Here is a 14,545-nt window from a genome sequence, read left to right as displayed (position 1 = left end):
GGTATCACCACTCTCAGCACTGGTCCTGAAGGGATCATTTGTCTTGGATTCCCTGTGTTTCCAGTTCCTATCCGTACCAGTTTACATCCTCTAGTCGGATTTGTAAGGTAGAACTGGGATCATGATAGTGGGGCAGGGGTGGGGGAGGAAGCATTTAAGAACTAGAGGAAAGTTGTATGTTTCATCGTTGCTACACTGCACCCTGACTGGCTCCTCTCCTCCCTGCTCCTCTTTCTTGATTAAAAAAAAAAAAAAAAAACTACTTCAAAAAAGATACAAAGGAAGTACAAAGATAGTTCAGAAAAGTGATGGAAGATGAAATTCAAAGGTAATACAATGATTTCCCTTTGTTATGCCTGATGAGTTGACTCTGTAATGTTCCACTATTGCTAATGAGATGCGTGACTTCCCTTTCTTTGAGAAGACCTGGCATATCGTTTACAGAAACTTTCAATGTTTTCTCACTATCCTTGTTTCTCTGAAACCTCACAGTGGCAAGTTTAGTAAATCATTTATCCTTCTGGGCAAGAGGTTTCCTTTTCAATATGATGATTGCATCTCTCTTTAGCTCTTGGAAATGTCCTTACCATGTTTTTAATGTTTACTTCCCTCGAATTTTCTGTTGTCATTTCCCAGAAATTCTATTGGAAGTTGGGTCTACTAGATTGTCTATGTATTTTCTTTCTCCACACACATATTTTTTCACCTGCATTTTTAATTTATATATTCAGATATTTTCTTGATTTTTATCTTCCGACCTACAGAATATTTAACTCGGCAAATCAATCATTCATTTCCATGAGTTCTTTTTAATTCTGACTGTTTTTCCCTCAGGGCATCGCTGACTGCTTCATGGATGTCACATTTTAAATACTTAGGAGAATATTAAACAGCGTGCTTTAAAAAGAAATGAGATTATCTTCCCACTAGCCATTTCCATGCAGAAACAAAAGGTCACCATAAACTGTACTACAACACAGATAACCCTCAACACCACAATGCTAAGCCAAAGATGTAAGGCAGGAAAGATCACAAATCGTCTGGTTCTATTTAGAGAAGACATATCCAGAATGGGTAAAACCAGAGACAGGAAGTAGATTAGTGGTTGCCAGAGGCTGAGTGAAGGAGGCATGACCACTTACTTAATGGGCACAGAGTTTCCTTTGGGGTGAAGGAAATCTTTTTGGAATTGGATAGAGGTGAGAGTAACACAATATAACTAATGTTCCAGATGCCACTGAATTGCATTTTCAAATGGTTCATTTTATGTTTTGTGAATATTATTACATAAAAAAGCGAGGCGAGATCGATAAATCTTAACTTCTGAGCATGTGGACAGACACACTGTGACCTGAGGAACTCTTTAGATTGACCAGCCAGAGGTAGCAGTTACCCATGGCCCCCCAAAAGGACAAATGAGGTTGGCCAAATCTCATGTTGTAAGTATCCTATCATTCTATAGTTCACTTTATTTCATACGAATAGGCATTTTTTTCCTTTTGGGCAGAAAACAATTGAGTACAAATATCCAGATCTTTGATTAATTCCGGGTTTGCGGCACACTTTTCTCTCTCAGCCTTTGGCAGTCAAACGAGCCCACAGCCTCTTCCAAGATCTGCGGGAAAAACTGGTTCTCATGTGCACGGATGTTCCCAGGTCCAATTCCTACACCCTGACCTCTATTACGAGTTGAGAGCATTTATATGCCTTTACTTTCATTTTCATGGTATTAGAAATGGGGGCAAGAGGAGAAAAACAAAGGCATGTGAATACCGCCAACCATCATGAACTGCAAGCTAGCAAACAAGGGACGATGTATTCTACTATGATGCTGTAAAAGCCAAAACCTTTAAAGTGTCTGCATTGCGTTTACGATTGCACAGTTAGTCATCTTGACAAATTAGAAAGGACCTAAGAACTCACTTTCACTTTAATAATGAAGTTACACTTTGACATCAAATATACTTCTGGGAGGGGATAAAATGAGGAGCTGATATCCAGGGCTCAATTAAAAAGCAAATGTTTTGAGAATGATGAGGGCAACAAATGTACAAATGTGCTTGACCCAACGGATGTATATATATGGATTGTGATAAGAGTTATATGAGCACCCAATAAAATGATTTTTTAAAAATAGGTCTGGAAAAAAAAAAACGTCTGGAAACCTACCCAACTTGTGTGTACAGTTTGGCAGATTAAATCCTACTCCCACTATGGTAAGAAACCAGTACTCCCTGACTGCTGGATACATCCTTTCAGCAGCTCAACAAAGTAGGCAGTCCTCTCCTCCCCTATCAATAATAAATTAATACTTGGAACTATTTCAATGTTGGTTTTGGTTTTGTTTGTTTTTTAACTTCCATATGTGAAGTGTCTTGACCTTACTTCTGAAGATTGTTTTATTAGACCTGTATGAAATTCAGGCTTCTGTTTTAAACTTGCCCACACTAATTCCCATATGCACCCCATTGGAAACCATTCATTTATGAAGTGGTACGTATCAGACATGAACATTAAGTGGTAATCATCTGAATGATTTTCATTCCATTGCTAGTCCACAAAAAACGATGTGGGAGGCAAAACAGTAGACCTAATAATGGCCATGTCCTAATTCCCCAAACCTGTAAAGGGAAATGAAGGTCGCAAATCAACCTAGCCTTTAAAAATAGAGGAACTACCCCAGGTTACTGGGTGAAGCCTCAGTGCAATAACAAGGCTTTACAAGCTGGAATGGGGGTGGGGGGAGGGCGGGTCCAAATGGTGCTTTATGAAAAGACCTGACTTGCCACAGTTAACTGTGAAGATAGATGAATGAAGATGGAGCCAACACGTGAGCACCCTCTAGCACAGGGGTCCTCAAACTTTAAACAGGGGGCCAGTTCACTGTCCCTCAGACAGTTGGAGGGCCGGACTATAGTTAAAAAAACAAACAAACTATGAACAAATTCCTATGCACAGTGCACAGAACTTATTTTGAAGTAATAAAACAAAACAGGCAAAAACACCTGGGGGTCCGGATAAATATCCTCGGAGGGCCGCATGTGGCCCGCGGGCTGTAGTTTGATGACCCCTGGTCTAGCAACTGTAAAGGCAGGCAGGCAGGTGCTCCCCTGTAGGCTGCAGAAAGGAACACAGCCCTTCTGACATGTGGCTTTTATGCTATAGAAACTTATGAGTGACTTTTAACCCACAGAAAAAGACAATGTGTTTTAAAAAGACACAGCAAAAACCCCACACAATATATCACCCAAAACCTTCCTTGATATGATTCCCATCTGCTCCATAATCCAAGATGCAAAATTCCAAGAATAGAATTAAGGAACATGTGAAAGAAACATTCCCACACTGCCTTGCTTTTGCCCCACCTCCACTATGACCAAGCAACTTGAACACTCACATGCCAGCACTTTATAGATATTATCTTATTTAATACAGTGAAGGAGGTATTATCATTGAACAGATGGGGAAACTGACCCTTAAAAGATGGTGGAGACTTGCCCAAGATAATATCATGTACCAGGAGGCAGAGAAGACACAAGGGCCTGATCATCTGGCCACAAAGCTAGGTTTCTTTACCCACTCTGCCCAAGATACATTATGGCCACACTCACGAAGATGCATTATGATCATTTCTCAACATTATAACACACAAAACTTACCTGAATTCTTGAGCAAATTATGAACATGAACAAGACAGTGTACTATATGGCCACTAAAATAAATTTATTAAGTAAAACCAAGGATTAAATGTTTAAGATATGTATTTTTAAAAAGGCAGAATAAATACATGCACACAATGAATACTACAATATACTATTCACCAAGGCAGGGATTTTTGTCTACTTTTGTTTGAGGATGTATTTCCAGTGCCTCATACATAGGAGGTGCTCAATAAATACTGGTTGAATGAATAAATTAAAACATAGCAAATGATGATGGCAACAAATGTACAAATGTGCTTGACACAATGGATGGATGGATGAATTGTAATAAGAGTTGTACGAGCCCCCAATAAAATGATTTTTAAAAAATATATAGCAAATTAATATGGACAAGACTTGAAGGATGATGGGCAAAGAAAACTTTTATTTTTGGCTAAGAGAATTACAAAGGATATAGATATATTTTAATATCATAGCAATGCTATCCTGACAAAAACAATTTAAATATATCTAAAATTGACTGTATGGATGATTGTGTACAATCTTTTTAATGGTTAAACTATTGAACCGTATGTGAATTATATGTCAATAAACCTACTTTAAATTTAAATATAAATCTAGAATTAGGACCTAAGTAAGTACAAGATCAGAACCACCCTTGATAACACAGTGCCCATAATTCCTGAGGAAATATAAACGCACAAATGCTATCAGCTTTCGATCTAACATGAAGGGTTTGTCTGGAAGGCAGTGAACATGCTGTGGGTGGTGCCAGGAACAGCAAACAAAGCCAGTGATCACAATAAACTTTCTAAATTAGTACAACAGGGCCAATTCTGGCACTAATTATACTTAAACAATTCTCGATGAATATTTCTCATCTCTTCTTGAAAGACAAATGCACATGTCACTAAAGCACAGATCAGACTTCCAGGCTAAAGCATTATGGGATATGTCAACACCCTCAATAACTACTTGAGGTACAGGAATGTAATCTAAATTCTACTTACATGCAGGCAGGTAAAGAAGTCTGACGTCTGACGTGAGGTCACAAAAATAGAAATCAGACAGCTACTCAGCACAAGCACTCAGTATTCCTAGACCCAGCTTGAAGATACTTTCCCATGGCCAAAAACACACCACTACTTGGTTAATCAATAAATATGTAAAGAAAGAAAAATAGTCCTAAAATTCAGCTATAAAAGAAAACAAGAGTCACTTTAATAATTAAAGCCTTCACCAAACATCATACAAGAACATGACAATTATTATGCGAGTAAAGGCTAAGTATATTTTTTGTTAAGAACATCAATTGCTCACATGACAAGTAACAAACTCATAGAAGCCAGGCTGTTTTGAACACAGGACTACAAGCACTTTTAATGCAGCCAGAGTTAGAAGCCCTGAAAATTCTTTTATGATTCATCCATAAGGGGGAAATGATCTACAGAAAAATAATCTGAGAAAGATTTTCCAGACACATTGAGCCAAATAGGAAACATTCAATTTTGAAACAAATTTACTGGTAAGCCAGAGAATATTAGACTAGTGTTTTCTAGGGAACATGTCCCCCACTCTACAGCAGCCAGTACAGCAAGGCAGAGAGCAAGAACCAAAATAAAAACATTTACAATGATCAGCTTATTTCTCCAATCCCATCTTGGGACACAGGTTTGAGAAACAAGCAATGAGCAAACACTCAAATGCTGCAGAAGTTTTCAAATTCTATTCCTCTCCTTTAATGGCAAAGATGCTTCAGGATGCATTCATGAGCCTCTAAATGCTGTCCTCTTATCCCTACACATCTTAGTCTGCCATTCTAACCCAACCTACTCACCACCCTGGGCTTGTTACCTGCCTGCACCCGCATGGTGCTCCTGCCTCAAAAAGCTCACTGTAGGTAGCTCCATGGACCAGAGACCAAAGTCGCCTTGGGAGGTAGGGGTGTTCAAAGACGTGTGGAAAAGTAGAATGAAAAGATAATGGAATTTTCCCACAAACTTTGAAAAGTACCCCCACATTTTTTTCTCACCTGAAGCAAATGGGTGGAACCTTCCTCTCCTGTCCACACCCCTAACACCTGGTCAAGAGAAGGGGAGCTTACTAAGTAGGAGACACACCTGGCCCATTCCAACCAACCTGTCATGGCTCTGTCACACGCTCAATTGAGGCTGATCCCCTTCTCAAGCAGGTGGCCCACACACAACTGAGAGTCCACAGCATAACATTAAAAAGGTTCATTGAACAATTGACAAAATTCTTCTTGGCTAACCATGGCATCTTTTGCAATAAAAATGCCTGTTCTTGTTGGAAAGGGCCTCTCTCATCTTTAACACAGTAATTTTTCTTACACATATCATATAAAAATATAAGTATGGTGTGTGTAAAAAAAGGTAACTGGTTTCTTTATAAAGATTCATGCGTGAGCGCTAAACATAATTTATAGGAGATTTTCCTCTCCCCTGCAACACAACACCTTTTCTGGCAATCATCTCATCTCTCACAACTGTTTGTATAAAATGATAGTTCACAAATAATGTTTCTGTGGTGTCCTGCCCACTACATGTGAACACCAAGTTTCCCCCTAGGAAGATATAAACATTTTTGTCTGTCCTCAGCCCGATCTGATTCTCTGGGCAATTTCCTTTCTCTGAATTCATGAAGTTACTTTCAGACTGGTGGTCCCAGGACACATAAATAAAGAGCTCTCACTAAACCGAAAGTCCAATGTCCAAAACATTCAGGATTTTTCTACTTTAGAGAAGTCAAATTCCAAATGCCTTTAGGTGATACAACTGCTCACCCACAGGTAACTGCTTGCACACAACAAGACAAATCACACAGAACTCTCAGTAAAAAATTCAAGCCACTTCTCAAACTTGGATGGCTTTTGTTCACAGCCAGCTGTTGATGAGACCATAATTTTAAGCACCACATTTCCTGCTAGCCAAACAGCACCTAAGCTATACAAAAGGATTCAGTGTGATGGTAGTTATACAAGCAGGATCATGATGCACGGCAAAATGAGTGGTGCAGAGATATGATTGGGTGACCATCACTATCAACTCCCTCTCAGACAAATGAGACAGTGAATGCAGCCCTGGAAATATTCCATCCATTCTCAAAAAATATTTACAAAAATCAAAAGCAATGGTCGTTACTAGGACAAAGCTTTAGAGAAGTTTGTGTGCAATGATGCCTTTCTCTTCCGCTGTTGCCCAGATGCTTCTACCTGCCCTTTACAACACTACCAAGTCCCTTGCCCTGGAAACCCATCACGGAAAGTGCCAGGATTCTTGCCACCCAGCCCCAGGAAGAAATGAGCACATTCTTCAGGGAGGTCAGGGAGGGAAAAAATAGGTCTTCCACCATCATCTAAAGGATCTCGAGTGGTCCAATGGCTAAGCGCTTGGCTGCTCCCCTGAAAAGTCAGCAGTCTAGACCCACCAGGTGGCTCCAGGGGAGAAAAAGACGAGGCCATGTACTCCTTTAAAAATTAGTCTATGAAACCTTAACGGGCAGTCCTACTGTCATATAGGGTTATTACGAATCAGAATACAATAGACTCCATGGCAACCACCACCACCACTATCTACTATTTATGTGGATTGTTCTCTTTGGCTATTTTTTTAACATTTCCCCATTTCAACTTTGCCCCCTGTTTCTATTCCTCCATCTCTGTTCCAAATTACTATTCTAACTCTCCTCTCGGTCTCAATGACATTGTCCTTCAGAACAGGAGAGCGAGGAGGATGGAGAACAGAGACTCGGAACTCTGGCAGAAGCTGACCCTCTAGAAAGGATTCGATCACTTCCACAGGTAAAGCAACATGACAGGAATGATGGTGGAGACAAGGTATAAGGGCAGCTTCTGCCCTCCAGAAACTGACAATCTGGCTGGAGAGACGATAAAAAAATATATGAAAAGTTGAAACAATAGAAAGCAGTCAGAAGTCTAGGCAGGGGTCCTCAAACTTTTTAAACAGGGGGCCAGCTCACAGTCCCTCAGACCCGTTGGAGGGCCAGAGTATAGTTTAAAAAAAAAACTATGAACAAATTCCTATGCACACTGCACAGATCTTATTTTGAAGTAAAAAACAAAACGAGGCAAAAACACCCGGCAGGCTGGATGAATGTCCTCGGCGGGCCGCATGTGGCCGCGGGCTGTAGTTTGAGGACCCCTGCTCTAGAGTATATGACTGAACACAGACAGATTGTTAGTTTGGGTAGTAAGACTAACGAAGGCCTTTAATTGGTTCAATCACGGCCAATGAAACGAACCAGAACAGACTCAAATTATACGGCTGCATAGTGAGCCCTGTCAGGAGGCTGATGTGGAAGACTAGATTACTGCCAGGACTATGGAGAGCGACACCCATTCAGATTGGGATGATTAGGCTGTTCTTGTATTCTGAGAGACTGTTTCCAGGAGGGCCTCAACCAGTAATTTTTCCTGTTCTGGTATCATTCCAGATCACCCCATTTTTTAAAATGCTGGTCTATTCCAGTTTTGTGTCCACAGCCATAACTGAACTGGGAAGAACATGCTGGAAACCCTGGACTAAAGGAAGGTGTGATGATTGTTTCTGTTTCATATGGACTCTCAGGAGGTTCACCAGGGAAAGCATAAGTTGCACTGCCAATACTAAAGGTGAGAAAGCAAAAGGGAGGCTTTCCCAGGTGCATACCATATGCAGGTCTAGGAAGAAAGCAGGCTGACTAGTCCAGGTACTTCTAGAAAAGCAGGAAGTCTACACAGAGAACTTGACTAATAGTGAGTTTCTGGGTATCCATGGAACTCAACGAGAACATCCTGATGGGCTTGGTCAATGAGCAATACACAGCACATATCCACACACCTGACAACTCTTTCAAATTTCAGATACCAACACATGTATAACCTGACAAGCTGAACAAAGCCAAACAAACTGGCCAGCAAGGGAGAAGTACACATGGTAAGGGGAAAATAACTCAATGCCATTTTCTATCAAGGAAATGCCCTCTGAAAGCAGAGGTGCCACCTGCTCTCCCATAACGACCGTACAAAAAAATCCCAAACCTAGAAGTTCCATGTGTCCCTAGTCCTCAAACAGTTTTGTGCTGGACACAAGAGAAGTCTGCAATCACTCCTAGCGAGGAGTCACTAAAAAGCTTTAGCTTCAAGCTTCCAGCAGTTGCTAACAAAGCCTTGGAAAGGTGCTCGAATCTAAATCCAAGGTACTAGTTAGCCTACGCGAACCACTTATGGGGGAAAAAAACCTTAACTAGTAGACAAAGCAACTTTTCTAGAAATGATACATGGCATAGCTTAAGTTATTTTTATTCAACAAGAGTATTTACTTGATTGAAATTAGGTCTATATGCCCTTGACCTTTGTTGACCAGACAACAAAACTCATTTAACAATTCCTGAAGGTCAACAGAAATACTGAAATAAATGTCCCCACTTTCACAGAATGGACAATGTTAGAGGAGGAGAAGGAAACATGCTGTAATGTTGTCTAAATGGCTGTAAAAAACCTAAATAGCAAGGATAATAATTGGCCAAGATGCCAAAAGTTTTGCTAGCTTAAATGTTAAAAATAAGATTCATGCTGGAATAACCCATTCTGTTCATTCTTTAAAATTTTCATATTTACCATAATACTTAGCCCATCAAAGCCAATAAACTACAATTGTGAGAATTTTGTTTTTTTCTTAAATATTACTAAGATGATTTCCTTCAACATTAGACATTAGCAATCAGTACATGAAACAAATGAGCTCATCAGACCAGAGGCACTTATTATTCAGCAGGGCAGACAAGGGGGTTTGATCTGGCTACCTTCAGGATACCTCTCAGTCCCTCAAACACAGCTGTATAGAAGATGGTGGAGATTCTGATGCTTGCCAAATCTTACCTCAAAATTTCATTAATACTCATTTTGTGAAACAAACACTAGTCCATGCAACTCTCCTACTGATTATGCATTTCTGGTCTGTCTTTTCAGAATCTATCACATCTCTCTTTTCCAATTTTAGTGATTTGAGAATCCAAGGGCTTTAAATATTTGCATATTTGAAAACAAAGTAAGTAACAAATGTATTCCAAAGCATGCAGTACTTAAAAATGGTTTCCAGCTACACGGCCATTCAGTCTAGAACAGTGGTTCTCAACCTGTGGGCCAAGACCCCTTTGTGGGGTCGAACAACCCTTTCACAGGGGTTACCTGATTCATAACAGTAGCAAAATTATAGATATGAAGTAGCAACAAAAATAATTTTATGGTTTTGGGGGAGGGGTGTCACCACAACATAAGGGACTGTGTTAAAGGGTCGTGGCATTAGGAAAGAATGAGAACCACTGGTCTAGAGGAATCATGGGCTTACAGCCGCACATCAAGTTTAGTGAGGGGAATAACACCTAGAATTGGCAACACTCACCTTTAATACAGAGGCTAAGCTGGTCATGTGCTCGTTGAGGGCACCCTCTGACTCCTTGTAGGTCAAGCAGGTAAACTGGTACTCCTCAGGATCAAAGGCATCAGCTCCCTGTTGCTCCACATCACTGGCTACTCCCACATAATAGTCCTCTATGTCCCCAGGGTCCTCCTCTTCTTCCTCCTCCTCTTCCTCTTCACAATTTGGATCATAGTCCTCTTCATTACTGTCAGAACCCTGGCTATTCATGTCCACAGACATCTTAGCATTCGGCCAAGTAGCAGATCTGGAAAGCAGGTGCTTTTTCCCTTCCCCCAAAATCTTTACCACTTTCTCAAATTCATTAGTGTTTATGTCTTCTAAGGGTGGAAAAGAAAACAAAAACAAAAAACAAGTGTTATTTTTCCCCCCATGAGAAGTTGGAACAGAAACCATTCGTGAAGAATCAAAAAGGGACAGTGCTGGGTCTACACCAACTATGGCCCATTCCAACTCTGGTTTCACATTGGAAACCTTATTATCATCCCCCGTCAGCTTATTTAAACCAGGGGAAACCATTTCTGAAGGGGCCAATGCACCGGTAACTCAACATGAAGGGCCTGGTAGGAAAGAGAATATTTGCCAAATCCCCATCCACTTGTCCTTCCCACCAGAGTCCTTAAGGAAGAAGCACATCCCCAAACGTGGCTGGACATATGCACATGTGTACACACACACACACACACACACACACACACATGCACACACTTTCCTTGTCAACGTTGTGTGGCGACACAGACCATTGAAAGGGATTTGCTCATTTTTTAAAACGGACCCAACACTGAAAGAACAATATAGATTTCTGTGACAGAATCAGGACCAGAATCTAATATTTAGGGAGAACAAAAAGTTCAAATCGAAGCAGCTACTAAAAAACCCTCATGGTTAAAGTTACAAATCCTAACTTCATCTAAGAGGAGATTTGGCCAAGTACCCACAAATTTTTCTGCACAAGTCCTATGATGAAGGAACAATACTGACAGTGATTTAATTCTAAAAACAAATAGAAACTTAACATGCAGAGTAATTTCACTGGTATGTAGACAATCTACAAAACATCTGGAGTAAATACAAAAGTAAAGGTAAAGTCTACTTCAAGGTATCTCTTTTAAAAAAATCACTCATCTAAAATAAAGATTAAAAATGAATAAGGAGAACCATTTAAGAAAAAAAACATGAATATGGAAAACTTAACCAGCCTGAAAGACTACAGAGCCACTTTTTATATTATAAATAATCAGCGAGTATAACTTTGCTATGTTAACTATAAATGTTCAAATTATAAAACCCACATTAATGATAGGGCAGCAATAAAATATTTATAGTCTATTTGAGAGTTAAGTAGTTTTGTATGCATAAAATTTGGGAGCAGCAATCTAAGGTACAACTGTTGGTCTCTACCTGACCTAAGAAAACAAAGTGATGAAGACTGAAGATACCTGTAAACAATAGTCTACCAGGCTAATGAACCTAGCAAACTCCCTGAGACCAGAGCTAAATGGTACCTGGCTACTAGTACCAATTGCTCTGAAAGGGAGCACATTAGAAAGTGCTGGATCAAGTGTGGTGGGTGGGCGGGGAGGAGGGCGGGAGACACACGGGACAAACCTCAAAATCCCAAGTGACCAGGCTTACTGGTCAGAGACTGGTGGAACCCTCACACTACGATCCTCAGTCATCCTCCTCCAGGTCTGGAGCTGAATTCACACACTCCCTCACTCTCACACCTCGTAACTTCATTTCAGCCAAACAACAGACAGGTCTCTCAGAGGAGTGAGAGCACTAAGAGGGCAGGAAAGTCTCAGAATAATCAACCGTTTGAGATCCAAAGGGCAGTATTCACCCAAGGACAAAGTTCAAAGGGGTTAGGAAAGGAAGAGGAATGAAAACAGAAAACATGTGGCAGAAGTGAAGTTACACTAGGGGATTGCAATGAATGAGAGGAAACAAAATGCATATGAATTGTTGAATGTGAAACTGATAATCTGCTTTATAAACTTTCACCCAATTCACAATAGAAAGTTCTAAAAATTTGTTCTGTGGGTTGTAACTATCTAATCACAACTGAACTTAACTATGGTATTTTTTCTTTAGGGGGGGGTGGCGGGAAGGTCATCTTTGAATTTAAAATACCTGCAATTCTTCAAGCTCTGTGAGGAAGATGGCACCCAAATATTCTATGTCATATGATTTCCATCTAAAATGAAGAGAGAATTACACTTAATATTTTTTAAAACTGGTACCTTGTGTTGCCAATTAGTTTTTTAACAAACACACACACTTAAAAACACAGAAAGGGAACAAAAAAACTTCACTATTTCCATTTAACTTTCAATACAAACCCCTGAATCATAATTACATGACCAAGAGTTTCACAACCTTCTAAAAATAAGTGTTAACGGCAAACAACTGACAATAATTTAACCAAGCGCACTAGTGCTAGAAACGAATGTCCAGTTCCCTCCCCTGGAAAGTCCTCTCCTTCCTCATATGTTTCAAATTCCCTCAACTACCAAGATTTCAATCCTAAATGTTACTTAGAAGTTAACAAGGCATTTATTTTTTTTCAAGAAAATTGTAATTTACTTAAAATTGGACTTTCATTATAAAGTCACCTCTAAGGTAATCACACAATTACAGAATACTGCAAATTTTTCAGATCTCACTTTACTCAGGAAAAGTTATTCTCAAATTTAAAATGTCCCCCGTAGGAAGGCACAATGAACACTCATTTCCCATCTCTCTCCGGACAGCGGTTCTTAACCTTCCTAATGCCGTGACCTTTTAACAGTACCTCATGTGCTAACCCCCAACCATAAAATTATTTTTGTTGCCAGTTCATCACTGTAATTTTGCTACTGTTATGAATCGGGCAACCCCTGTGAAAGGGTCGTTCGACCCCCAAAGGGATCGCGACCCCGCGACCCACAGGTTGAGAACCGCTGCTCTAAGACCATTTGTCTTCTCAAGAGATACAGCTCTCACTATCCATGACGAAGTAAGTAGCACCTGTTTTTACTAAGAAATTTTGTTTCTGTTTGCTTTACAAGTTCTTGGGAAGCCAAAGTTTTTAACTGACCAAAAAATACTCCAAACACGTAAGCCTACGTAAATGAATAAAAACCACAAACTAAACAATGTCTGTGGAAGATTATTTCCAAACCTGTGGAAGAACAATTGGTTGGTTGTTGTTTTTTGTCCATATGCTATTTTGTGTGTAAGATACTGCCTTTAGTATGGAGAGAATGCATGAATATTGCTGGCAGCTACAGAAACCACTACTAATTAATTTCCTATCAGACTCCTTCTCATTTCATCTTCGCAAATGTATCAGCCCGTGTTTCAAATGAGGAAGCTATAGTTCAGGAAGATGAAGTAACCTGCCCTAGATCGCACTGGAGACAACTAGGGAAGGCAAGCACCCCACCCAAGGCCCACAGGATTTCATAACCCTGAGAGCCTGCAAATGACCCCAAACCTTCCAGAATCACACAAAAGAGCATGCTTTTTACACTCTCTGGGCTCCAAGGTTACCCACCAATTCCAACGTTCAAGTCGGGGGTTTTCAACTCCAGGGTCCCGCACGAAGAGAACTCTATTTCGTACACACTGGGCATTCCAGGTTCCAAATTAAATACAAGTAAAACCTTAATGAAATACCTGTGTGCTACTTGAAAGACTGCTGAACTTGCCCAAAGGGTCCGGTACCATTGCCTTCGTTAACAGAACTGACAGCAACGCTTTGTCTACATTCCAGACAGAAAGAGAAGAGGAGAAATTATTCTCCCGCCCAGAAGACCAGACACCCACCCTGGGGCTCACCAGACACGCCACCCACAAAAGAAGTCAGTGATCCTAAACGAAGGCGCCTCCATTTGAAGTTGACAAGAACGAGAGAGACTTGTGGTGAGCTGCCCACGCTCACTCCAAAAGCACGGAGCGCACTGAATGGTCACTTACTATAAGTCCACATCGGCCGAGAGAACGAAAACTCGGCACAAGCCCAGCAATCCACAAACGGGTTTCAAAGCCCTGCGCTTCATACCCGTGCTGGCCAATACGGCCCGTGGGAGCTGCACGACCACTGTCTTCATCTTAAACATCACATCCAAGCTCAAGTTTCGGTGCTCGGTCGCCCCAGTGCTGTCACTGCTCAGTGGCCACGTGTGGCGAGTGGCGACCGTTAGGTCAGCAAAGCGATAGAACACGTCCATCGCCGCCCGAAGCTCTGCGGGCAGCGGGTGGCCGGCGCCCGCGCGCTCCGGGGACGCTACGCAAGCGGGCGTTAACCCCCCGCGCGGGCGGCCACAGGGCTCCCCACGAAGGCTACCAAGGGAAGCCCCGAAGACGGCGGGGCTCCCCGGCGCTGCGGGCCAGGAGGGCCCAGAGGCGCGGGCGCGCGTCCGCCCGAGCAGCTGGCCTCCG

The 14,545-nt window shown here is 41.2% G+C and overlaps 1 protein-coding gene across 2 annotated transcripts in view; it reads right to left on the bottom strand.

Moving 5' to 3' along the window:
• Positions 1–14,256, bottom strand: part of ARIH2 (ariadne RBR E3 ubiquitin protein ligase 2) — a 55,209-nt gene extending 40,953 nt beyond the window's left edge. The window contains exons 1-4 of one of the 2 annotated variants that reach the window (XM_004703971.2): positions 14,166–14,256; positions 13,781–13,866; positions 12,254–12,317; positions 10,085–10,440 (exon numbers count right to left, since the gene is read on the bottom strand). In XM_004703971.2, the coding sequence (XP_004704028.1) occupies positions 10,085–10,342 (258 nt within the window). In that variant the 5' untranslated portion in view covers positions 10,343–10,440; positions 12,254–12,317; positions 13,781–13,866; positions 14,166–14,256. Of the gene's footprint in view, positions 1–10,084; positions 10,441–12,253; positions 12,318–13,780; positions 13,867–14,165 lie in introns of those variants that run through there. The other variant, XM_004703972.4, reaches the window with a different exon arrangement.
• Positions 14,257–14,545: the final 289 nt, after the last annotated feature.

The sequence above is a fragment of the Echinops telfairi genome, unplaced genomic scaffold (assembly GCF_000313985.2).
Source record: "Echinops telfairi isolate 266 unplaced genomic scaffold, ASM31398v2 ScPeMD7_7420;HRSCAF=8458, whole genome shotgun sequence".
Lineage (NCBI taxonomy): Eukaryota > Metazoa > Chordata > Mammalia > Afrosoricida > Tenrecidae > Echinops > Echinops telfairi.
Note: the sequence above shows the minus strand (reverse complement) of the source record. Positions and strands in the feature narration are given on the sequence as shown.